Source organism: Phyllobates terribilis, unplaced genomic scaffold (assembly GCF_046119375.1).
Source record: "Phyllobates terribilis strain yellow unplaced genomic scaffold, ASM4611937v1 Scaffold_2__4_contigs__length_985480577, whole genome shotgun sequence".
Classification (NCBI taxonomy): domain Eukaryota; kingdom Metazoa; phylum Chordata; class Amphibia; order Anura; family Dendrobatidae; genus Phyllobates; species Phyllobates terribilis.
The window spans coordinates 536,061,021-536,085,594 of record NW_027362762.1 but is presented as its reverse complement, the minus strand read 5'-3'; the positions used below and the strand labels follow the sequence as shown (position 1 = coordinate 536,085,594).

Sequence of the window (24,574 nt, the reverse complement as noted above, 5' to 3'; positions counted from 1 at the left end):
TTTACTACTAATAGACTGCCGTCTAGTTTGACTCCCTGGGCACGGACCGGGTCACCGCCACGAGACTACAACCCTCCACTGATCCGGCTCCGGGTAGGCTCCCGCGTGCGCAACGCAGCGCGACACAGGCCCAGGGGCGCGTCAACTTTGGCGTAGTCGGCAGGATTTCGTGCCCGCAACCACCGGGTACTGCGTGCCTGAAAAAGAGACTTTTCAAACTTACCAGTGGTGAAGATTCCCGCCATCTGTGAAGATTCCCGCCATCCGTGGAGTTTTCCCGCCATCCGGCGCCATCTTCTGCCTTCTTCCCGCCATCCGAGGAGTTTTCCCGCCATCCGGCGCCATCTTGGAGACGCCGCGCGGGAAGAAGAGGGGCGTGGACTCCGAAAGCGCGCGAGAACTGAAGCCCCGCCTCACGTCCGGACGTTGCGTAAGGTCCTGGAAGGAGCCCAGCAGACGCCGACGTCACAGGAGCGCGACGCCAGGTCCTCTACCCCGACGATTGACTGCGGAGCCGCGGCCTACGGAAGAGGATCTCCGGAAGGTAGGCCACGGTCCACTAGGGGGGAGGAGGACACCAGGAACGGACAGCAAGATGGCGGACCGGCAGCAGACTAAGCTGCCCAGCATCGGCAGTGCCCCAGTCGTCGCCGGCCCCGACCAGCGCCGGGAGAAGACGCGTGACGCAGGAGCGGACGCGGGAGCAGGTAAGAGGAGTCTCCCTGTCCCGGACGCTGCCAGCGTCAGCCTGCTCCCGGGCCCCCTGGTGGAGCCGCCGATTCCGGGCGCTGCAGACACCGACCTGCTCCAGCCCCCGCAACAAGCCCTGCGGCCAAGCCCTCCAGCCCTGGGCACTACCACCACCAGCCCGCGCCCAGGCCCAAAGTTGCACCCTCTGACCCCGGACGTCATCAACGGCGACCCTCTCCACGCCTGGTCGCAAGGCCTGAACTCCCCAGGTGCAAAAGGACTGTACGCCCTCCACGTTAACCAAGGAGGAGCTTCAGTACTACCAATACGAGGAAAGCCAAGAGGACCCGGACGGGTCTGAAGCCTACACACAAGAAGGAGCAGGAGGATGCCGTTACTGAAGTACGGTAAAGTGGAACTGTACATAGTTACCCGTAGGGGTACTTGTGTTGCTAATTAAAATATGGTCCCCGTTGGGACAAGTGTGAACTGTTCCCGTGTGTCCCCTATCCTTAACCAGGCTGAGGACTGTGAGCAGCCATCCCATCTCCCCACAGGCTGAGGACTGTGAGCAGCCAATCCTTATCCCCACTGGCCGAGGACTGAGAGCGGCCATATCTTGTAAATATTATGTGTTTCCAGTTATTTATAGGAGTCCTTGGTGGATTTACCGGGAATCCTTTGTACAGTTAGTGGAGCGTAACCCAGGATGGACTAAAAGACTGTTAAGGACTCGGGGTAGGACAGACCCCTACCTGGTTACGTCTCCCTGTTTTGGTGATATGGACACCTTGCTTTTCAAAACTGCACCCGGTTGCGGACACGCCGTAACCATCTTATGTGTTTTTCTTATTGTATTGTTATTGCTATACCTTGTTATGTTTTTCTAAAAAAATATGTTTAGTCCCGGAGTACTAAATTTCACTAGGGGGGAATGTGACACCCCAGGGGTCTGGTTGCCACAGTGATAGAGATATTACGTCTGAGAGCAGGTGGGAGGTCCTTTGGTCAGGGATCCTGTGCATGCCACACCTCCTGCCCAGTCTTGGGAGGGGAAGGACTTCCCCTATATAAACCTGGGGCTGAGGCAGGGTAGGGAGTTCTGAGAGGAGAAGACAGGGAGCAGAGCTGCTCTATGGGCTCTGCTCCACAGGCAGGCCCTGTCCAGGGGCCTGAGCCTGCAGACAAGGAGAGTGGAGACAAGAAGCAGCATAGGAAACAGCAGAGTTACAAGGAGTCAGGGGCTGGCAGCTGTAGAGTTCGCCCTGACTAAGAAGATTCTTTACCGGACCCGGAGTCCGAGGCTGTGGGGACTAACTCCTACCCAGCAGCAGAATCCGTCAGGCAGGGGATTTCAGGTCCTCTGGCCCAGAAGCCCGAAGGCACGGTCACACGCGTGGGACCAGCACCGCCATCGTGGAGCGGAAGCCATTAGAAGGCCCCGAGTCACCGGCCATACGGGTGAGCACCACACGGTACACTCAGGGACGTGGGCTACTTACATCAGCTTCTAGCAAGGTAGCCAGAAGAGTACAGTCAGTTTGGGAGGCCTACAACTACGCCTGGCCAGGGGAGATCCCATCTGCTCAAAGACTGACCAGGCCCCGTTTGCTAGCAAGTACTCCGGGAGGGTCTGTCGTTGTTACCAGTAAAGACCCTGAACTACACCGTACCGTCTCTGAGTGGTTCCTGCTACCCCCATCATCCACGTCGGCTGCCCTGAGGCCATACCCCTCCCGTTGGGGGTTATACTATCACGCTGCACAATCCTACCACCGGCCTCAGTGGTCTGCCCTGCAGCAGCAGCTTCCTGGCTGCACTCAACGGGTGGCGTAGTCATCAACTATTTACTACTAATAGACTGCCGTCTAGTTTGACTCCCTGGGCACGGACCGGGTCACCGCCACGAGACTACAACCCTCCACTGATCCGGCTCCGGGTAGGCTCCCGCGTGCGCAACGCAGCGCGACACAGGCCCAGGGGCGCGTCACCTGCGCATCAGCTCCCACAGGCCCTGCAGACAAGGGCGTCGCGTCCTGGTGATAAGTGATAGCAGGGCGCCTGTGGGTCACAGCGCCACCTGGTGCTGGTTCTCGGAGCACCCGGATGGCTCTGCCCTTGAACTGTGCAAAGTCCAGGTCAGGGTCCTGTAAGGCCATTGCCCGCAACTGGGTTCGGTGGGCATTGCACAATAGACCCTCTATAAATTGTTCGGTCAACAGCTTGTCTTCATTTCCCACGCTGCCAGGGTCTGCCTGCTTAATGGCTCTCAGGGCCTCTTGTAGGTTTAGAGCATAGTCTCTTATACTTTCATGTGCCCGTTGTTTGCACCCATAAAATCTTAGTTTTATCTCGGCTGAGGTGCGGTTGTCAAACGTGTCTTTCAGCCGGGCTAGTATCTCTCTGACAGTCCTCTTCTTCCCAGGTGACCAGGACTTTACCTCCCTTTGGGCTGCCCCGATTAGCTGGGCCACCAGGATGCTCACTTTTTGCTCTTCCGTGAGGGGGTATACCTGGAAGAGGCTATCAAGTCTTTCCCTAAAGTCACTCAGGGTATGTGACTCCCCTGAGTACTGGGGTAGCCAGGTTGCCCCCGGGATATAGGGCATGGTGAAAGGCATGACCGCAGCAGCGGTTGCGCTGGCGGCCGGTGTGGCGGTGGAGCCCCCCTCGGTGTCCGACATCCTTCTTCCCCCCTAGTGGACCGTGGCCTACCTTGCGATGCTCTTCTTCCGTAGGCCGCGGCTCCGCAGTCGATCGTCGGGGTTGAGGACCTGGCGTCGCGCTCCGATGACGTCAGCATCGCTCTTCCTTCCTTCCAGGACCTTACGCAGCGTCGGAGCGTGGGGCGGAGCGTGGGGCGGAGCTTCGGATCTCGCGCGCTTTCGGCGTCCACGCCCCTCTTCTTCCTGCGCGGTGTCCCGAAGATGGCGTCCGAAGGCGGGAAGCAGTTGCGGATGGCGGGAAGAAGGCAGAAGACGGCGGGAAAAGGTCCAATATGGCGTCCGATGGCGGGAAATGGCTCCGGACGGCGGGAAACTTCACCACAGGTAAGTATAAAAGTCTTTTTCAGGCACGCAGTACCCGGTGGTTGCGGGCACGAAATCCTGCCGACTACGCCAAAGTTGACGCGCCCCCTGGGCCTGTGCTGTGCAGGGGGATACCCGGAGCCAGATCGCAGGGGGTTGTAGTCCTCCGTGGCGGTGACCCGGTCCGTGCCCAGGGCGGTCAAACCAGTGGCAGTCTATAGGTAAGAACAATGTCCGACTACGCCACCCGTGGATTGCGGTCAGTGGGGACCGCCGCTGCGCTGCCGACCGCTGAGGCTGATGGTGTTTGCGCAGCCGAGTATGTTATAACTCCCCACGGGAGAAGTATTGCCTCAGGGCAGCTAAGGTGGATGATGGGAGTGATGGTGTGAGCGTCCCAGTAGTAATGGTGCTGGTGCGGCAAGGAATCACAGAGATGTGTGGTGCAGTTCAGGGTCTTTACTGATGGTATAAAGCAGACCCTCCCGGGAGTACTGGTTAGCAGTAGGGGCCTGGTCAGTCTGTGAGCAAGCAGGATCTCCCCTGGCCAGGTGGAGTTGTAGGCCTCCCCGATTATCTGCACTCTTTCCTGGCTACCTTGCTCTATGCGGGTAGAAGTATCCCACGTCCCTGAGTATACCGTGTGGTGCTCACCCGTATGGCCGGTGACTTGGGGCCTTCCGTTAGCCTTCGCTTCACGATGGCGGTGCTGGTCCCTTGCTTGTGACCGTGCCTTCCGGTTTCTAAGGCCAGAGGACATGGAATCCCCTGCGGATTGGATTCTGCTGCTGGACCTGGAAGTCCCCACAGCCTCGGACTCCGTGTCCGGGTTAGTGTCTTCAGCCAAGGCGAGCTTTCTAGCTTCCAGCCTCTGGCACTCGCTCCTGCTCCTACAGAGCTCCTAGTTCTTCCTTTCCCTGTGTCTGGAACTGAACTCCAGGCTCTGACTAACTTAATCCCGCCCCAGACCCAGTTTTTAAGGGCAGATTCCTCCCCTCCCAGGTCTGGGTGGGCCGTGTTTCATGCTTAGGGCTCCTGACCAGAGAAACCTCCCACTTGCTCTCAGACATAATACCTCTATTACTGTGGCAACCAGACCCCTGGGGTGTCACACATGCCCAAGCCCCAGCCATCTCTGATTCGTGCAATTGATGTCATCATCGATCGCACCAATCAGAGTACCTGACCGGGAGGTGACCGGGTGGTGACCGGCCTGTGACCTGCCTGTCACCACCCTATCACCCCCCTGTGACCACCCTGCAGATCCTCACACTTGGTGAGGATTTCTACAGAGCAGTCACACTGATCTGCACTGTGCTGGGCCTTGTAGTGCCACAGAATCTTCTGTGACACCACAAGACCTTCTTCTCACCTGCTCCAGTCGCTGCTGCTGCTTTGGCATCCTGCTGCGGTCTCCAGGGTCCTGGGTCTCCTGCTCCGGCGTCATGCTGCGGTCTCCTGGGTCCTGGGTCTCCAGCTCTGTGTCCTGCTGCTGCGGATCCTGCTCCAGAGCCTCTTCCAGAACCTACTGCTGATCCTGCTGCTGAAAGAAGAACAGAGAAGACTTTGGTAAGTCCATCTCTGTTCTCCCCTCATCCACCCCAATCCCCCTCTCTCCCCTCTCCTCCTACCCCCCTTCCCAAGCCCCTTTCTCCCACCAAGTACCGATTATTACTTGATCAGTACTTGATCGCTCGACTTTTATTCGGTTGTTTTCTGTGCTTTTTACTGATCCGCACTCGTGCTCGCTGTTTTACCCTCCCCCCACCTTTGCACCACATCCGCGCGCACACCCAGCAGCTGTCGAGAGTTGATTGGTGACATAGTTCACCTATCCGCTCTCATGCTCGCTGTTTGTGATGCTCCCCCTGGGCCGTGGGGTACCCGGTGCCAGGCCGGTGGATGCTGGGGAATGTCACAGTGGCGGTGACCCGGTCCGTGACCCAGGGCGGTCAATAAAAGGGGTTATGGATAGGGGATTTATAGTGTTTTTATAGAGTTTGTGACGCCACCTGTGGAATGCGGCTAAAGGGATCCGCCGCTGCGGAGCAGGTCCTCTGGAGCTGATGTTACTGCAGCAGGGATGGTGTGGCTCTCCACAGGTAGAGCTTAGCTCCGGGGCAGTGTAGATATTGCAGGTTGTGCTGGGCGTTGTAGTGCAGGGGTTGATGGCGTTGCAAGAAACACAGAGACAAGGAAGTGCAGTTCCAGGGTCTTTACTCACAGTTGTTGCAGTCCAGATTACAGGGATCCATGTAACTGCCCTCGTCGTCCTGTGTTTACTCAGGGAGCAGTTCGGTCTACCCCCAGGTAACTCCGGAGTACTTAGCAGGACCCCCTTCTGTGTCCTCTCTCTGGCCTTTTCCCTGCACCTCACACCTAGTATCTACAATTCGGTACCTGCGGGCCTTGGCGGGCGACGTCTGTTCCGTCCCCTGGGTCCTATATGGCTACCTTCTCGGTGAGACTGGCGTGGACTTGCGGCTACAGGACATAAAGTACTGCAGCCTCCGGTTTCTAGTTGGGCATAAAGTCCTCTGCTAGTTGAGGGACCGGTTCCCTTTGTGTGGCCTGACCCCTCCACCTCCTGGTAGATTCGGGCGTACGGGTGGCCTTCTGCATGGCCCGTACCCCTGGGGTCCTTTCTTGGTTCCTGGAGCCTCTCTGCTCCCTCTCCTCTCTTCTCTCCTTCTCTTCAGACTTGGGCGTCACTGGCTAGGCCTGCCTCTGGAGCAGAGCTCCTGCAGAGCCTCTGCTCCCCTCACTTTCCTCCTCTGACTGGCTTGTCTTTCTAAGATGGTTCCCTCTTTTATACCTCCTTCTGAAGTGCTCCCCTGATCTACGTCCTCCACCCACACCCACTACATGGTTCCCCCTCACTAGGTTCCCTTCCTCTCCAGCCAGGGACCAGGAACTGTGCTCTCCCTTAGGAGCAATCTCGCCCTGCCCTGCTGAAGTGGATGTGTTGGATGCAGGTGTTAGGGTCCTGAGCTGTACTCCTTCCTTACCTGAGAGTGAGATGCCACATCTCTGGCTGAGATGCAATACCTCTGTAGTGACCGAACCCTCAGGGTCAGCCACATTTGCACCACCTACAGTAGTTCCTTTTTTTCTTCAGGAAAAAAAAGTTCACACCAAGCACACTGACATACACACACTCTAAATAAAGTACTGATACACACGCACCACATACATAAGAAAAAAAAAAGTCCCGCTCATCCCAAACTCGCTATTCAGCGGAGGATGCATACGCTTTTCTTGCCTCCGACACTGACAGCGAGGGCGAGGATCCCACATTTCTTTATTTTTCTGATTCCTCGTCGTCCTCCTCTTCCTCCTCTTCTTCCTCCTCCTTCTCCTCAGGTGCTTCTGGACCGCCACGCAGTCGTCCCAGAAGAGAAGATGAACCAGCGCTCCCCACTACTGACCCCATATGGACCTCGCCCCCCGAAAATTATGAGCCACTGATTCCAGATTTTGTGACGGAATCAGGAATCAAGTTTGAAACCACCAGCCTCACAGAAATAGACTTATTCAAAGTCTTTTTCTCTGAGGATTTCGTAAACCTCATGGTGGGCCAAACTAATCCCTCTTCATCATTTTCTAACTAGTCTCCTGTAGAAACAGAAGAAATTATGAAGTTTTGGTGCCTGGTCCTTCATATGGGGATCCTGAAGAAGCCAGAAGTTCGGCAATACTGGAGTGTTGACTTTTTGTATAACACTCCAGTGTTCCGAATGGTCATGACCTGGAAACGCTTTGAGGCCATCCGCAAGTTCTTGCATTACAACGATAATGCACGGTGTCCTGCACGCAATGACCCGAACTTTGATCGTCTTTTCAAAGTTCGGCCGGTCATCGAGCACTTCAACAACAAGTTTGCTGAAGTGTATGTGCCCCAAAAGGACAACTGCGTGGATGAGTCCCTAGTTCATTTTAAGGGGCGGCTTGGATTCCCCGGCAGTACCTGCCCAGTAAGAGGGCAAGGTACGGGATCAAGCTGTATAAACTTTGTGAGAGTACCTCAGGTACACTCACAAGTTTAGAGTTTATGAAGGGAAGGACTCCCGGATTGAACCCCCTGAATGCCCCCCTTTTCTGGGAGTGAGTGGGAAAATTGTGTGGGACTTGGTGCACCCACTGCTGGATAAAGGTTATCACTTGTACGTGGATAACTTTTATACCAGTGTCCCTTTCTTCGAGTCCCTCTCTGCGCAAGGTACTGCAGCTTGCAGTACTGTCCGCAAAAATCAGAGAGGCCTCCCAAAGATGCTAATTGGGCAGCTGCTCAGAAGGGGTGAGAGCAGAGCCCAATGTAGCGACCACCTGTTGGTGGTCAAGTACAAGGACAAGAGGGATGTCCTTCTCTTGACCACCATATATGGTGATGGCAGCACCCTCAGTATTGTACGAGGTTCCACTACACAGGTCGTCAAACCAGACTGTGTAGTGGGGTACAACAAGTACATGGGGGGAGTTGATCTCTCTGATCAAGTTCTCCAGCCGTACAGTGCTTTTAGAAAGGCCAAGGTATGGTATAAGAAGCTGGCCGTGCACATTGTACAGATGGCAATGCACAACGCTTTCCTTCTGTCACAATGTGCAGGCCAGACTTCTATGTCGTACCTTCACTTCCAGGAGATAGCCATCAAGGCCCTGATATTTGGCAGTGGTGACGGAGCGGGCCCCAGTACTTCTGGAACTGAAGGACCTCGAATTGTACCGGGCCAGCATTTCCCGGGGCAGATCCCTCAAGTCACAAAAAAAGGTAAGTCACAAAAGAGGTGCGGAGTGTGTTATAAAAGGGGAATACGCAAGGACACCATTTATCAATGTGACACCTGCCCCGACAAACCTGGCCTGTGCATGAAAGACTGCTTCAAAAGGTACCATACTTCTGACGCACCCCTGGGCCTGTGTCGCGCAGCGTTGCGCACGCGGGAGCTTACCCGGAGCCGGATCTGTTGAGGGTTGTAGTCTCGTGGCGGTGACCCGGTCCGTGCCCAGGGAGTCAGACTAAGTGGCGCTGTATTAGTGGTAGATGTTGTACGACTACGCCACCCGTTGAATGCAGCGAAGGAGCTGCCGCGGCAGGGCAGACCGCTGAGGCCGGTGGTAGGATTGTGCAGCGTGATAGTATCACCCCCAACGGGAGGGGTATGGCCTCAGGGCAGCCGACGTGGATGATGGGGGTAGCAGGAACCACTCGGAGACGGTACGGTGTAGTTCAGGGTCTTTACTGGTGACAAAGATAGACCCTCCCGGAGTACTGGCTAGCGATTGGGGCCTGGTCAGTCCTTGAGCAGATGGGATCTCCCCTAGCCAGGCGGAGTTGTAGGCCTCCCAAACTAACTGTACTCTTCTGGCTACCTTGCTAGAGGCGGGTATAAGTAGCCCACGTCCCTGAGTGTACCGTGTGGTGCTCACCCGTATGGCCGGTGACTCGGGGCCTTCTAGTAGCTTCCGCTCCACGACGGCGGTGCTGGTCCCACGCGTGTGACCGTGCCTTCGGGTTTCTTGGCCAGAGGACCTGAAATCCCCTGCCGGTCGGTTTCTGCTGCTGGATAGGAGTTAGTCCCCACAGCCTCGGACTCCGGGTCCGGTGATAGCTTCTCAGTCAGGGCGAGCTCTGCAGCTGCCAGCCCCTGACTCTTTGTAGTACTGCTCCCACAGAGCTCCTGTTGTTTCTTCCTATGCTGCTTCTCTTCTCTGTCTCTACTTCTTCTCTACTCACTAACCCTGCCTCAGCCCTAGGTTTATATAGGGGAAGTTCTTCCCCTCCCAGGACTGGGCAGGAGGTGTGGCATGCACAGGATCCCTGACCAAGAGACCTCCCACCTGCTCTCAGACATAACATTGCCGTTACTGTGGAAACCAGACCCCTGGGGTGCCACATTTCCCCCTAGTGAAATTTAGTACTCCGGGACTAAACATATTTTTAGAAAAACATAACAAGGTATAAACAATAATAATACAATAAGAAAAACACGTAAAGATGGTTACGGCGTGTCCGCAACCGGGTGCAGTCTTTGAAGAAAAGCAAGGTGTCCATTTCACCAAAACAGGGAGACGTAACCAGGTAGGGGTCTGTCCTGCCCCGAGTCCTTAACAGTCTTTAGTCCATTCCTAGGTTACGCTCCAACCATGTACAAGGATTCCCGGTAAATCCACCAAGGACTCCTATAAATAACTAGAAACCCATAATTATACACAAGCAACAAGAAAAACAGGTAACCACAAATAAAACAATTTATACACTTCAAATCCTCCAACGTGCGGGTAACTGGCCTCTAGTGGCCCTAGTGGACCTACGGAGCTGACTGTCTAGCCCTGAACTACAGGGTGTAGGAGCTGTCAAGGGTAAACTGGGCAGCTGTCTACCGGCTCTTTGGCTCACTAGGGGTACGGCAGGCTCACTATAAGCAGAGGGTTGATCCTCCTGTTCTGCTTGTGTGGAGTCTTCTGCCTCCTGGACCGGATGCTCTTCCAGCTCTACCTGTTGCTCCGTAGGCACTTGGGATGCTGGTTGGAGGAACGTGAGGACGGGTACCACAACTGCACCATTGACTTGAGTCCAGGATCGAGGGAAGTCTCCGAGCACAGTACTAACCATATCCTCCCTTTCCTCTACGGGTCGATGATCTTCTTGTTCCTCTTCAGGGTTCCGTAGCTGTTCAGGACACTTCTTCAGGTGATCCCGGGATACAATGGCTATGGTCTCCCCTCCGTCTTTACTGATGGTACAGACTTTCGGGTTCTCGTGGCTTGAGGGCAGTACGGTGTACGGGTCCTTCTCCCACTGGTCGTCCAACTTGTGGAGCCGTCTTTTCCTCTTCAAGACCTGCTCTCCGGGTACCAGGGGAACAGCGGGAGCATACTGGTTGTAAGTTTTCTCTTGTCTTTCCCTAGCCTGACAGAGACTTCGCTTCACGCTCTCCTGTACTTTCCGGTACTGCTGCTGCCTCTCTGTGTCCCAGTCTGCTTCTGGTGAAGTGTCCTCGGGTGTCAGGACTCCCATTTCCAGGTCAACAGGTAACTTACCAGGTCTCGCCCTCATTAGGTAAGCCGGGGTACAGTTGGTGGAACCTACCGGGATGTGGTTGTATAGGTCCACCAGATCGGGCAGCTTCTCAGGCCACAGACTGCGTTCTTCCAGGGGCAACGTTTTCAGGAGATCCATTACCACCTGGTTCATTTTCTCACAAAGTCCATTAGTTTGCGGATGATAGGGTGTCGTCCTTATCTTCCGGCAGCCATACAGATTGCAGAATTCCTGGAAGACCTCCGCTTCAAAGGCAGGTCCCTGGTCCGTCAGCACTTGGTCCGGGTACCCATGTGGACGGCAGAAGTGCTGCTGGAAGGCTCTAGCTGCTGTTTGAGCCGTTAAGTCCTTAACGGGGACGACAACCAAGAACCGGGAGTAATGATCCACAATGGTTAACGCGTAGACGTAGCCACTTCTGCTTGGGGTCAGTTTTACATGATCCAAGGCTACCAGTTCCAACGGCTGCCGGGTGACGATGGACTGCAGGGGAGTCTTCTGGCTGGCACGGTCCTTCCTTCTTAGGTTGCACGGGCCACAGTCTCGATGGTTCCCCTCATGCCTACCCAGTGGAACCGCCCACGCAGCAGGAACTCCAGCTTCTTCCATCCGAAGTGTCCAGCCCCGTCGTGGTATGCCTCCATCACCATGGCTGCGTCTCTCCGTGGCACCACTACTTGCCAGATTAGTTCATGCGTCCGGGAGTTAATCATTCTGCGGCACAACTTCCCCTTGTAAAGGAACAGTCGACTCTTCTCAGCCCACAGTTGCTTGGCTTCCTCCGGAGCGTCTGGGTCAAGGCGAGCCTCTGGCCGAGTCAGCATCTCCTTCACCAGCCGGACGGCAGGGTCACTGTCTTGCGTTTCCTCCCAGTTGTAGTGAGGCAAGGGGTTAAACGTAGCGGCTTGCTTACTCCTTACCCGATGGGAATACTGGATAGTCCCATGACGGTGGAACGCGGGGAGTTCGACTTCTTCCAGTCCCTCTGGATCTTCTCCTACGTCCGGTAGGTTTGGCATCCTGGACAGGGCGTCCGCGTTGGTATTGGAGCGTCCTGCCCGGTATTTGATTGTGAACTCGTAGTTGGACAGACGGGCCATCCATCTCTGCTCTAGGGCACCGAGTCTTGCCGTGTCCAGGTGTGTCAATGGGTTGTTATCCGTGTACACGGTGAACCGGGAAGAAGCGAGGTAGTGCTTAAAGCGTTCGGTGACTGCCCACACCACTGCCAGGAACTCTAGCTTAAATGAGCTGTAATTCTCAGGGTTTCTTTCGGTGGGTCGCAGTTTTCGGCTAGCGTAAGCGATTACTCGTTCTTTCCCCTGCTGGATCTGGGACAGTACGGCTCCTAGCCCGATGTTACTTGCGTCGGTGTAGAGGATAAAGGGCTGGCTGTAATCAGGGTACGCCAGGATTTCATCCCCCGTGAGGGCCATCTTCAGCTGGCGGAAGGACTCTTCTTCTAACTTCTCCCATTTGAAGGGCGGCTTCTGGTTCTTGGCCTTCCGGGACTGGCCTATCAGGAGGTCCTGCATAGGAGCTGCCTTTTTGGTGAAACCGGGGATGAATCTGCGGTAATAGCCTACCAACCCGAGGAACTGCCGCACTTCCTTTACACTGGAGGGACTTGGCCATTCCTTAATTGCGGTGATCTTATCAGGGTCAGGAGCCACTCCGTCAGCACTCACCACGTGTCCCAGGTACTGCACCTTTGGTTTCAAGAGGTGACACTTGGAGGGTTTTACCTTTAAGCCGTAGCTTGCCAGAGCTTCGAACACTTCCGCCAGGTGTTTCAGGTGGTCCTCATAAGTCTTGGAATATACGATGACATCGTCCAGGTACAACAGGACCGTCTCGAAGTTTCTGTGGCCCAGACAGCACTCCATTAATCGTTGGAAGGTTCCCGGTGCGTTGCAGAGTCCGAACGGCATACAGGTAAACTCGCTAAGTCCCATCGGGGTGGTGAATGCGGTCTTCTCCCGGTCCGCCTCTGCTACAGGAACCTGCCAGTACCCGCTAGTGAGATCCAAGGTAGAGAAGAAGTTAGCAGATCTTAAAGCAGCCAAAGACTCCTCTATCCTTGGTAAGGGGTACGCATCCTTGTGTGTGATACGGTTAATTTTCCGGTAATCTACACACATCCTCATGGTGTTGTCTTTCTTTTTGACTAAGACTAGTGGAGCTGCCCAGGGGCTACAGCTATCCCTGATCACCCCAGCCTCCTTCATGTCCCTAAGCATCCCCTTGGCGTGTTGGTAGTGTGCAGGGGGTACGGGTCGATACCTCTCTTTTATGGGAAGATGGTCTCCCGTGGGGATGTGGTGTTCTACCCCCTTGACTCGCCCGAAGTCTAACGGGTGTTTACTAAACACTCTCTCGTACTCTTGAACCACCCGATAGACTCCCTGTTTCTGGTGTGAGGGAGTGGAGTCAGTACCCAAATGTAGTTGCTGACACCAGTCCTCCATTGTTTCTTTAGAGCCGTTACCTTCCTCCGGGGAAGATGGAGGCAAGGGTTCTACGGACTGTATGGAATTTTGATTGATGGTATACAATTTGGCTAGCGTGGCATACCGGGGCAGGTACACTTCCCTCTTCCCGATATTTATTATGCGAACGGGCACCCTCCCATGGCGTACATTGACCACCCCCCGTGCTGTCAAAATGGTGGGCCTACTGTCTGAGTAAACTGGTTCTACCATTGCCTGGTAATCTCCACCTCTCAGACCAATAGCTGCCCGGCGCCAAATCATCATTTCACTTTTTGGGGGCATGGCAATAGGGAAAGGGTCACACATTCTTACGCTACCAATCTCACCACCGGAGAGTTCTATCTGTTGCCGTCGCATCAGTGCCCGGATCTCTTTCTGGAGCACTCGCTGCTGGCCGGAGCTGGCGTTCTTGGCAACCTGTTGTAAAAGGAAAATCACCTCTGCAAGACAATTTTCAATTACATTAGTTCCTAGAGTTATCTTTGGGTGACTCTCGTGTTTGTCAATGTCTACAATGATCAGTCCCTGTGCTGCCAGTTCGACTCTACCGATTTTAATGGTCACCTCTTTAAATCCAATCTGTGGCATGGGCTGACCATTGCTGGCGATGATACTCAAGTCGTCGTCAGGGTAGCGGGTGATATCCGAGTCATTCCAGTACTGCTTGAAGAGCACGTACGGGATAGTGGTGACCTGTGATCCGGTGTCCAATAGGGCACTCATAGGGATGCCATCCAGTACCACAGGCAAGACTGGACGTCCTCCCACATATCTATCGCGCCAGTTCGATGGGCCTGATGATCTTTTCCTGGGGTTTGGCCCTCTACCCCAGGTTGTGCCAGTTTAAAGGACAGTACCTTGCCATATGTCCGGGTTGATTGCAGCGGCGGCAGATGGGTTGTCCGTCCTCGTTGTATCGGTCGCTGGGTCTTCCTCTGGCCGGTGGGGTCCTCCTTGGTCGACGCCACGGGATGTCCTCCGGTCCGGATGCCAGCTGGATCTTCCCTGGAGTGGAAACCTGTAAAGACTGCACAGTTCGGGTTAGCGCGGCAACGCTTTTAGCTAGCTCTTGGACCTGATGGTGCAGGTCTGGAGCCGGGTCATTGTTCAAAGCCTGCGCATCAGCTCCCACAGGCCCTGCCGACAAGGGTGCCGCCTCCTGGTGGTAAGTGGTAGTGGGGCGTCTGTGGGTCACAACGCCACCTGGTGCCGGTTCTCGGAGCACCCGGATGGCTCTGTCCTTGAACTGTGCAAATCCCAGATGAGGGTCCTGTAAGGCCATTGCCCGCAACTGGGTTCGGTGGGCATTGCAATATAAACCCTCTATAAATTGTTCAGTCAACAGCCTGTCCTCGTCTCCCACGCCGTCAGGGTCAGTCTGCTTAATGGCTCTCAGGGCCTCTTGTAGGTTCAGGGCATAGTCCCTTATACTCTCATGTGCCCGCTGTTTGCACCCGTAGAATCTAAGCTTGATCTCAGCTGAGGTGTGGGTATCAAAGGTGTCCCTCAGCCGGGTTAGTATCTCTGCGACAGTCCTCCTCCCAGGTGGCCAGGACTTTACCTCCCTTTGGGCTGCCCCGGTTAATTGGGCCACCAGGATGCTCACTTTTTGCTCCTCTGTGAGGGGATACACCTGGAAGAGGCTATCCAGCTTTTCTCTAAAGTCATGCAGGGTATGTGACTCCCCTGAGTACTGGGGTAGCCAGGCTGCCCCCGGGATATAGGGCATGGTGAAAGGCATGACCGCAACGGCGGTGGCGCTGGCGGGGGTTGAAGCGGTGAAGCTCTCCTCCGTATCCGACATCCTTCTCCCCCCTAGTGGACCGTGGCCTACCTTGCGATGATCCTCTTCCGTAGGCCGCGGCTCCGCAGTGGATCGTCAGGGTTGAGGACCTTCCGTCGCGCTCCTGTGACGTCAGCGTCTGCTGGGCTCCTTCCAGGACCTTACGCGACGTCTGGACGTGAGGCGGGGCTTCAGTTCTCGCGCGCTTTTGGAGTCCACGCCCCTCTTCTTCCCGCGCGGCGTCTTCAAGATGGCGTCCAACGGCGGGAAAACTCCACGGAAGGCGGGAAGAAGGCTGAAAATGGCGCCAGATGGCGGGAATCTTCACCACTGGTAAGTTTGAACAGTCTTTTTCAGGCACGCAGTACCCGGTGGTTGCGGGCACGAGATCCTGCCGACTACGCCAAAAGTTGACGCACCCCTGGGCCTGTGTCGCGCAGCGTTGCGCACGCGGGAGCTTACCCGGAGCCGGATCTGTTGAGGGTTGTAGTCTCGTGGCGGTGACCCGGTCCGTGCCCAGGGAGTCAGACTAAGTGGCGCTGTATTAGTGGTAGATGTTGTACGACTACGCCACCCGTTGAATGCAGCGAAGGAGCTGCCGCGGCAGGGCAGACCGCTGAGGCCGGTGGTAGGATTGTGCAGCGTGATAGTATCACCCCCAACAGGAGGGGTATGGCCTCAGGGCAGCCGACGTGGATGATGGGGGTAGCAGGAACCACTCGGAGACGGTACGGTGTAGTTCAGGGTCTTTACTGGTGACAAAGATAGACCCTCCCGGAGTACTGGCTAGCGATTGGGGCCTGGTCAGTCCTTGAGCAGATGGGATCTCCCCTAGCCAGGCGGAGTTGTAGGCCTCCCAAACTAACTGTACTCTTCTGGCTACCTTGCTAGAGGCGGGTATAAGTAGCCCACGTCCCTGAGTGTACCGTGTGGTGCTCACCCGTATGGCCGGTGACTCGGGGCCTTCTAGTAGCTTCCGCTCCACGACGGCGGTGCTGGTCCCACGCGTGTGACCGTGCCTTCGGGTTTCTTGGCCAGAGGACCTGAAATCCCCTGCCGGTCGGTTTCTGCTGCTGGATAGGAGTTAGTCCCCACAGCCTCGGACTCCGGGTCCGGTGATAGCTTCTCAGTCAGGGCGAGCTCTGCAGCTGCCAGCCCCTGACTTTTTGTAGTACTGCTCCCACAGAGCTCCTGTTGTTTCTTCCTATGCTGCTTCTCTTCTCTGTCTCTACTTCTTCTTTACTCACTAACCCTGCCTCAGCCCTAGGTTTATATAGGGGAAGTTCTTCCCCTCCCAGGACTGGGCAGGAGGTGTGGCATGCACAGGATCCCTGACCAAGAGACCTCCCACCTGCTCTCAGACATAACATTGCCGTTACTGTGGAAACCAGACCCCTGGGGTGCCACACTTCCATGGACTACTAAATTAATTTCTGACTTATGACACCCTGATGAACACTACACAACTGACGTAGTGTTCGTCAGGTTGTCTTACGTCAGTTGTGTAGTGTTCGTCAGGTTGTCCTACACAACACTACATTATATAATTCAAAAATCAGCTATTACTTCCAAAAAGGGGACACTTGTTAGGCATTTCCACTGTTCAGGCACATCAGGGGCTCTGAGAATGTGACATGACGCCCGCAGACCGCTCCATCAAAGTCTGCATTCCAAAGCATCACTCCTTCCCTTCCGGGCCCTGACATGCACCCAAACAGTAGTTTTCTCCAACAGATGGGGTATCAACGTACTCAGGAGAAATTGCACAACAACTTATGGTGTACAATTTCTCCTGGTACCCTTGTGAAAATATTTTTTTTAGCATTTTTGTGGAAAAAATGTTTTTTTTTTATTTTCACAAGTCAACATTCTCATTTTCTGTGAAGCACCTGGGGGTTCAATGGGCTCACCACACATCTAGATAAATTCATTGGGGGTCTAGTTTCCAAAAAGGGGTCACTTATTGGGCATTTCCACTGTTTAGGCACATCAGGGGCTTTGAGAACGTGACATGACGCCCGCAGACCAAACAGTTGTTTTCTCTAACACATGGGGTATCAGCGTACTCAGGAGAAATTGCACAACAACTTGGGGTCCAATTTCTCCTAGTACCCTTGTGAAAATAAAAATATAGCGGCTAAAAGATCGTTTTTGTGGGAAAAAAAGATTTTTTTTTTCAAGGCTCTACGTCATAAACTTTTGCAAAACACTTGGGGGTTCAAAGTGCTCACCACACATCTAAATAAGTTTCCTAAAGGGTCTAGTTTCCAAAATGGGGTCACTTGTGGGGGGTTTCCACTGTTTAGGCACATCAAGGGCTCTCCAAACGCGACATGGGGTCCGCTGTCAATTCCAGCGAGTTTTGCATTGAAAATGTTAATTGGCGCTCTTTCCCTTTTGAGCCCTGCTGTGCGCCCAAACAATGACTTTCCCCCACATATGAGGTATACTCAGTAGAAATTGCACAAGAAGTTTTGGGGTCCAATTTCTCCTGGTACCCTTGTGAAAATAAAAAATTGGGGTCTAAAATAAAATTTTAGTGAAAAAAGTTAAATGTTAATTTTTTCCTTTCACGTTCAATTAATTGGTGTGAAGCACGTGAAGGGTTAATAAACTTCTTGAATGTGGTTTTGAGCACCTTGAGGGGTTTATTTTTTAGAATGGTGTCACTTTTGGGTATTTTCTGTCATTAAGGCCCCTCAAAGTCACTTCAAATGTGATGTGGTCCCTAAAAAAATGGTTTTGTAAATTTTGTTGTAAAAATGAGAAATCGCTGGTCAACATTTAACCCTTTTAGCTCCCTAAGAAAAAAAATGTTGGTTCCAAAATTGTGCTGATGTAAAGTAGACATGTGGGAAATGTTATTTATTAAGTATTTTGTGTGACATATCTCTCTGATTTAAGGGCATGAAAATTCAAAGTTTGAAAATTGTGAAATTTTCAAAATTTTCGCCAAATTTCCATTTTTTTCACAAGTAAACACAAGTGATATCAAAGAAATTTTACCACAATTATGAAGTACAATATGTCACGAAAAAGTAGTCTCAGAATCAGGGGGATCCATTGAAGTGTTCCAGAGTAATTACCTCATAAAGTGACAGTGGTCAGAATTGTAAAAATTGGCCTGGTCATTAACGTGCAAACCACCTTGAGGGGTAAAGGGGTTAAGAACCGTGGAATTTTCTTTTTTAATCCTAGCTCCATGGGCTATGAAAATACCTCTTATTATGCACTTATTATTCCCATTTTACGGTGGTGCTGGTATTGTCGTTTTTATGTACCTCAACAAACGTGGTTATTTCTTCTTCAATTTTATTTATGCATGTCTGATCTCTTAAGAGGTGATCATTAAGTCTCCAGGAAAATTTCCTGCGCCTTTGAGGTAGAATGTTTAACGATCCCATCACTGGCAAGTGATCAGACCACATAAATGAACCTATAGAGCATGTAGGGGAATTATCTAAAAGGCTTTGTGAGACAAATAAGTAATCTATGCGACTGTATGTATTATGTATGGATGAGTGGAGGCTAAAATCCTTCTGGCCTGGATGGAGTACCCACCACAGGTCTATCAAGTGAAGTTGTTTTAGCTTTTTCCCTATCCTGCGGACTGTCGAGGAAGGGGACAGACGACCTACCCACTGACGAGTCAACTGTGGGATCCATAGGAATATTGAAATCTCCTCCCAAAATGGTACAGGAACCGCCGGCAAATTCATCCAGACACCGCAAGACCCTCACACCGATGGCTCCTTGATCTGAGTTGGGGAAATAAACATTAGCTGGACAATTGTCTTGCTATTACACAGTACTTTAAGAAAAATAAATATATCTTCCACACCTACTTTTGAGTCCATGATTTGGATCTCTAATGTTTTATGAAAGGCAATGGATACTCCCTTTGTCTTGTTAATGACATTGGTGGAATGAGACCACATGGTATAACATTTGCTTGTGCATTTAGGAGTCAACGCAGTTTTAAAATGAGTTTCTTTGAACATAGCGATATCAATTCTTTTTTTGTGTAGATGGTAATCTGATAGTATTTGGTTCTGTTTTGTGGGGCTATTAAATCCCCTTATGTTATATGAGGCGAAACTTAAACTAGCCATTGCAATACCTCAGCAAAAAGGGAGGGGGAAGACAAAGACAAAAAACAGCAACAGGACATGGGGGTTTGGGAGGACAAGGACATTAACATATTACAAAAGAACCAGAAAGGCCTCTAATGCGTCTATTATTCCGCCTATGGCGGTTTTCAATATCCTCCATATGTGTGATTATTTCTGAAATCTGGGCCGTATGTTCGTCGATAATAAGGTGATGCTCGTCCAGTCTCTGGTGTAAAGACATGGCATCCTCATCTAAATAATTCTCTCTATTACCCACCTGAGTGATGTCCTGTTTCACAGAGTCCAATTCACCTGCCTGCGTCTCTTCCAGCCTGAGAAACATGGCCTCCGGGTCCTGCTTTGTAGGTATAGCTTTCAAGTGCTCTTTCCAGTCCCATTCACCTTCAGGGGTTTGTGATATATCCTCCAGAGCGGAAGATTGCTCGGAGGGTGACCGGGAGGCTGGAAGCACCTGCATGTGGTATCCCAGGTCAGAAGCCGCCGCTGAGGCCCTCGGCGCCATCTTCCCCTGTGTCTCCGGCAATGAAGGAGCAGCCTTATGACGCAGGTACCAGGAAATGTTGGAATCGGACGGCGCTGTGCTGTGGCCCGCAGCAGGGGGATTCTTCCTCTTCCCCGCTGACATGTTGAAGAGGAGCGTTAATAGCTGTCAGAAATACGGGTTAGCTGTGGGTCTTTCGGGAGCTTCGCTAGCGTGTGTCCTATCCCGCCATGAGCAAACCACGCCCCTCCGTCTCTACATTATGCTGCTCTTAGATTAAGTGGAGAAAGCCAGGTAAGGATTCTCTTTAATCATTAAAAGAACACATGATTTTGCAGGAAAATAGCAGTTTAACCGACAAAACATTGTGGCCATTGAAAATCCATTTAACGGGTGAAACAGCAGTACTCCTGCTGCTCCTGCTTAAAGGGAGTCTGTCAGTATGAAAATATTGTTCAAACCAAGCACCAATCAGTGCACCCTTGACGTGACCAAACAGTTCAGTGTACATTCTCACTATTTGTTTTGCACCTTTCTCTGCCCCTTCTCCTTAATTTACAGCTTTGGCTTTACAGGTAAGTAGAAAACAGGTGTGAAGGTGCACTGTTTGGCCTCACCAAGAACACACTGAGTGAATGAGTTTGGATGAACAGTGTTACGGCTGTAACTCGCACACCTGCCCAGCGCTGCTCTACTCACCGTGGTCACTGCCCTGCTTCTCCTCATGTCAGTCCATCTCCCTGAGTTTGCCTCTTGCAGCACTCCTTAGCACTGCTGCATCTTCCTGCTGTTTCCACCTGGCTATAGAGGGGTGCAGCCAGTCTCTGTAGGAATTTAACCCTGCTGTGCCCTGCAGAGATTAGGTTCCCTGGCCTATAGCAGAGTATATTTGAGGCAACTTCTCCCAACACTCCTTGCCTGAACATTGTTTCCTGATTCCTAGTCAGTTCATCTGCTAGTGTCCTGCGCTTGTTTGTATTGTTACTTCCATTATCGACATGTTTACCCGTCTTGTCTGACCTCTCCGCTCCTAACCTCGGCTGCGTGTATCGAACCTGTGCTGCCTGCCCTGATCTCGGATTGTCTGACCATGTCTTTTCCACCAGCATTTTGTGCTGTTACACTTCCTTTAAAAATTATTCTTAAAAAACACAGAGGCAGCATTCTGCCATTGTTTTTGCCGCTTCATCTGGCATTACCATTACAAGCCCTGGACTAATCAATCCTTTAACTCTGCAAAATGTCTGGAAACCTGTTTTTAAATGCTTACACTAACAGAATAGTCGATTTACATTTTTGTCATCTCTATCATATATAAATTGCCAAGATTTGTATAAAAAAGAACGCAAGCAGGTAGTGAGTAAGAGGTGCATACTTCAAAAACTCTAAAAAGTACATTGAGATGTTACTGATATTCCAGTGCAGTGTATTTAGCTATTAATTGAAAATCTACTAGTTTTATTTGTTTAGGACAAGACTTTTTGTCATACAGCAGAGTAAAGGAGGCAAGTGTCACTATATTTTGCTATTTCTTTAAGTCACTATTTTCTTTTTGGGTGGGGTAGTTACATACAAAGATAATTGAAAAGTGGCCAGCACACGTCAGATCTTAGATGATGTACAATCCCCTTAACTCCTCTACTGCTGGCAGCTTTTAAAGGCATATTAAACTGAAATTAGTAAATTGATTAAATGTAGCTGCAAGAATATTACATTTGGATTGAAGTTTATCCTATTGTCCCGCTGAAGCAGGTACACCAAATTTTGTATCTCAATTTTGCATGAAGAACAAGACCCGATTTTTAAAAGCTGTAGGCAGATATGTCTCTGTCCAGCTGGTAGATAAAAGTAGTGTTGAGCTCCTCAACTTCAGTTTTGGAAGCCATTTGGGCACTAACAGCTTTCATTATTGTAATGTACCCATTGTAGATATAGTCCATCTATTTCTTGGTAGAAACTCTGCTGTACCTTGAATCCCCACTATGATCTTATGTAAAATTCACTAATAGCACATAGTAAGAGAAACATGACCTTAAATCCAAGCCATATTTAAAATATTTGGTTCAAAATGGTTTTAGTGGTGCCTGAAATTATTTTTTTCTGCAAACTTTCTCTGGCCAGACCAAAATTCTTCACTTCCTTATTCAAGTCTTGTGGTATTTGCATTAAACATACATCCTGTATATGCACCGCCAAGCAGCAGCAACTAGTGTACTCCCCCACAGTGTGTAATATGCCCTGCTACTGTGTTTCTATATTCGTTGTTTATTTTGTCTCATGTATCCTTCAAGATATCTTTTTCCTTATCTTTTTTACCTCTCTAGGTGCCAAGTAGGTATTCATCATACTACCCATGGTACTCAGCTGTTGTGATTGAATTGCACCCCTCGCTGCTAGTGTGACCAATGTGGGCAAAGAATGGATGATAGTGGAGACCTTCTGGATCTTAGTTTCTTGACAGGAGAGGAACAAAGAGCAATAACTCAAGTTTTGGAACGAGATACACAGCTAAGGGAAAAGGACCAACAGCGAATACTGTAAGTAATTTGTAACTGTGGAAAAATACAATTTTTATCCAAAAGTTAGATATAAGTCACTTTTCTATATGTGTAATCTCATTTAAAAGAGGGGTCTATTATTTTCACAATTTACTTCTCTCTAGGTATTAGAATGCGTACACACTTGTATGTAATAGGTTGGAACTCATGTCCAGAAGGTCAGTGTTCTCTATGAAAGGCAGATTTCCGGAGCACAGAGAATTTAAAGCACTGGACACTCATTTTGGGATTCCATGGGACCAGAGTTCAGATTGATTCACAGTAGAGCTGATAAGAGCCGACATCCAGGACACAAATGTGTTGTTCACCTTTTCTCCAACAGTAGAATGATGGAAACAATCAGCTACAATCTGATTTAGAATCAGATATCTCAATTGAACTCTCAGTTTGCAAATGTCTATTATCAGCAAGGAGAGGTAGATATTGTAGATACAACAAAATATAACTTTTAATGGTACTCTTAAAAGAAGAACAATCTAGAATAAAAAAAACACAAGGACCACCTTACTGTAACTGCATAAAGTGCATGTGCTCAAAATACCAGTGCTCGTATAAAAAGGTTCAATCTCACCAATATGCCATGATGAAACACATTCCTCCAAATTGGGCAGCAGAAGCAAATGTTTAAGGAGTGGTTTCTATATAACTCTATCATGCCCTATGTGTTGCTCCTGCCCTAACAAGGCAGTACCCAAGTGTGGCACTGCCTGGAAAGTACATCAAAAATTTGTCACCCATCCTATGCACTTCCTCCTCAGTGTTGAGGATTCTTCAAGGGAGTATGTAAACTGCAAAGATATGTGGGTGCGGGGGAGAAAATAGACAGGGTGCCTGCAGTGGCAGGCAGGCAGACATTTGAAATCACACAGGCCCATGCTGTCCCCGTCCCTGAGCACCAGATGGGGATATATTACTAATATTACCCTGCATGGAGGAAATCAAGACAAATATTTCTAATAATACCAACAATATTGCTATATAAGATTAAATAATTATAATATAAAAATAATAATATTACAAATATTACAAATAACAACAAACCATAACCAAATTTTACCAGCATATACAATATTGATAATACCACTGTACTGATCGTTAACGGGGTTGAGGTTAACGTCTATGTAACTTCAGATTTCTGAATCCTCTAAACGCCCACTTTGAGGATTCTCCCATGCCGGCATTGGGAGCGGCTGTCATGTGACCGATTTTCAAACCTCCTGCCACATTCCGACTAACAGTACTTGGCTTTGCTAATTTCGCTTGTAATGAGCGAGGCCATGCACACCTAATTATCATGTGACCGCATGTATTCAAATGGCATACTTGTGGTCACATGATGAGGGGCGTAACTACAGTAGGTGCGAGGTTGGAATCACACCCTTGTCCCCCAAGCCAAGGAAGCCCCAAAAGTCGTTTTGTCCTATATGAAAAGACCAATGCTATTAAAGACTTGCAATAATTGGGGACCCCATTAGAGCTTTTGCTTTAGGGCCCATGCTGTTCAAGTTACGCCACTGTACATGATCACCAACTCCCAGTGCCAGCACCTGAGAATCCTTGCAGCGTACGAGCTCTGCGAGGAGTCAGAGTTCTGCAATCACATAGAGTCACTGCAGACTTTAACTTCAAGCATGGACAACTACTTTAACCAAAAACGCTGCACTAAGACTGATATTACCACCATACTATGACCATATAATGGTAATATCAGTTTTAAACCAGTGCTCTGCAGACCATATATGTGTGTATTGTGCATTTAGTCCAGACCACCATGCCTCTTCTTCCATCCATAACTCGTCCCTGTAAAATGCAACACACAAACATCTTCACTTTACTGATTTTCTAGGACCCTACTCACATTCTACCACCTCTACACAAATCACAACATGATAAAAAGGAGAACCAAGGAGCAAAATGGTAAAGAGCAATAGAAATTTTAATAATTAAGTTCAATAAATAAACATCATCACATAGGTAATATAGTCATAGCATGGAACGACAGAAAAGTGCATACTATCCGGAACACCCAGTACTCATAAGCTCATAACCCCCAGACCATTGCATTGGGTAAAGGCAAGGAAGATGGGAGAGAGCTCGGCAGGCAAAAAAGAAGAAATCAAATATAAACCAGGGCTACACACAATATCCATTTAAGACAGGAGTCTGCCATAATAACATGTAGCCCTGGTCAGTAAGGCTCTCAAGAGCCTCTTGAGAAAGCCAACAAACTGCTAGGCGAAACGTACGTTGGGGCTCCTTCTTACCACGGTTTACCACCTTCCCAGCGCTCTCCATCTATCCCTTGGTAAGGCATTTGTTACTTACTGACCAGGGCTACATGTTATTATGGCAGACTCCTGCCTTAA

The 24,574-nt window shown here is 50.8% G+C and overlaps 1 protein-coding gene across 7 annotated transcripts in view; it reads left to right on the top strand.

Annotated features, from left to right (window-relative positions):
- Positions 1–24,574, top strand: part of SYTL1 (synaptotagmin like 1) — a 295,599-nt gene that overhangs the window by 36,504 nt on the left and 234,521 nt on the right. For 6 of the 7 annotated variants that reach the window (XM_073666184.1, XM_073666188.1, XM_073666187.1 and 3 more), the window contains one exon: positions 21,975–22,187. In XM_073666184.1, the coding sequence (XP_073522285.1) occupies positions 22,069–22,187 (119 nt within the window). In that variant the 5' untranslated portion in view covers positions 21,975–22,068. Of the gene's footprint in view, positions 1–21,835; positions 21,875–21,974; positions 22,188–24,574 lie in introns of those variants that run through there. The other variant, XM_073666185.1, reaches the window with a different exon arrangement.